The sequence below is a fragment of the Phalaenopsis equestris genome, unplaced genomic scaffold, assembly GCF_001263595.1.
Source record: "Phalaenopsis equestris unplaced genomic scaffold, ASM126359v1 Scaffold197066, whole genome shotgun sequence".
Classification (NCBI taxonomy): Eukaryota; Viridiplantae; Streptophyta; class Magnoliopsida; order Asparagales; family Orchidaceae; genus Phalaenopsis; species Phalaenopsis equestris.
Window position 1 is genome coordinate 1 of NW_018217015.1, and position 1,805 is coordinate 1,805.

The window sequence follows — 1,805 nt, forward strand, 5'->3', positions numbered from 1 at the left end:
AACATGAGCCGTTCACAAACGAGCCATTTTGACAGCCTTACATTTAGCGTAGCTCAATTATGCTTCTCTATTTATTTCTACAGACCTCAAAACTGAAAGGTTTTAAGTTGGGCCGATTGAAAACATGCAATGCATAGTTTTAACGATCATTCATGTATTTGCATTAGTCCTTCACCTGTTAGCCACGAACGACATGTCGGCCCTGGCCTGACTAATTCAGAAATTACATAAAAAATCATTCAGACATCGAATTTGGGTTCATTTAATTTAGTGCAATTCAGTAAAAATAGGAGGGAGTATCTGCAATATCAACATCTTGAGGCATTTACAGTCATACCCCATAATTCAGGCCTTTACATATCTAAAAACTAAAACTTCATATTTACATTTACTTGCACGTCACTCGAATCATTAACATCACAACAAAAACACCACGATCACCATCACATTAAATGTAAAATATACCTTTTTCATGCACAAGTTTATGTCACAAGTGTTATAAATGTAAATATCAAGCTTCAGGTGCAATTAGATTTGTATCAAAAACACATTTTTTTCCCCATTTCCATAAAAACAAATGTCAGAACACTTCAAAGCTGCACCATCCCCGAATCTTAATATAGCAGGATATAATACAAAGAAAGAGATATTGGCACCAAAAAAAAAAAAAAAACAAAAGTAGAAAAGAAAATAGGGTAAATATCAAATGGAAAAATGCCATATTGTTCCTTGATCCTCTCCACAGAGCTGATGGACCTCCTCCATTCTCTCCACTGATTTGCAGATGCCACTGCAGCTCCAATCGAATGAAGCAGCACAGGCGTTCCCAGCTTGGACCTTCCACTCACAGTCTGTCCTTCCATTAATTCATGTCCAAAATTACATTAGCCTCATCTTCAAAATAATCCTTCTATGAAAATATGTAAACAGAGTAAAAACAGGAACCAAGCAATAGAAATCACATCAAAAATTAATTGGGTAGATGTACTGTTACTGAGGTAAGCCCCGGGGGAGCATTTACATACATACCCCCAGCCAATTCCTACGTATATCTAACATCTATGCTATGCTTTTTTACATTTATATCATCCAAAATTTTCCACCAGATAAAAAATATCACCCTTTTAACTTGAGAAAAGTAAAATACACCATTTCATGCACACGTAAGGCGGTATTTATGTAAAAATTAAAACTTAGGCGTTAATGGATATGTACGTAAATCTTCGATCGTTGTAATGGTTACCTGGAGGTGTTCCACAGCACATACTCCTCTCATCAATATGCTCAACATCAAGACCAATAAACCAAGAACCCAAAGAAACATCTTCATTAGCATATCTATGCAGTATATGCCTGCAGGATTACAAGTCAACGTAATATGAGATGGTCAACGCATCAGAGTCAAAATTATTATAGTAAGTCAAACTCACCGATTGGCTGATATGTAAGTTGCCAGATCCTTGGAAATAGCGTATAATTGTCCTGTTGCATGCCTGAAATATTTGTTGCCATCTTCGCCAAATTTCCAGTATTCTGGTTCATGGTATTTGACGCCCCTACAAAGATTAGAACAAAATGCTATTTTGATAATTTATGTGTTAAAAAAAATGTTTTAAAAGAGCATATAGTTTGATGTAAAAAGGAGCTAGTCATGAAAAAGACGCAGAGGAAGAACATAAGTTTGGATGAGCTTTCTAGTGGAATTTGGAATTATGGGATTATTCATATAGATATTAGAAAATAATATTTATATGATTTTTGATAAGCTCAATATATATATATATATATATATATATAACAAAATT

The 1,805-nt window shown here is 34.5% G+C and overlaps 1 protein-coding gene across 1 annotated transcript; it reads right to left on the bottom strand.

Annotated features, from left to right (window-relative positions):
- Positions 1 to 533: 533 nt before the first annotated feature.
- LOC110035271 (beta-1,6-galactosyltransferase GALT31A-like) lies at positions 534 to 1,591 on the bottom strand (the record flags this gene model as incomplete). The annotated part of the gene is made up of 3 exons (XM_020739501.1): positions 534 to 851; positions 1,244 to 1,353; positions 1,431 to 1,591. Coding segments are annotated over 3 exons (420 nt in total), but the record flags the coding sequence as incomplete, so codon positions are not given.
- Positions 1,592 to 1,805: the final 214 nt, after the last annotated feature.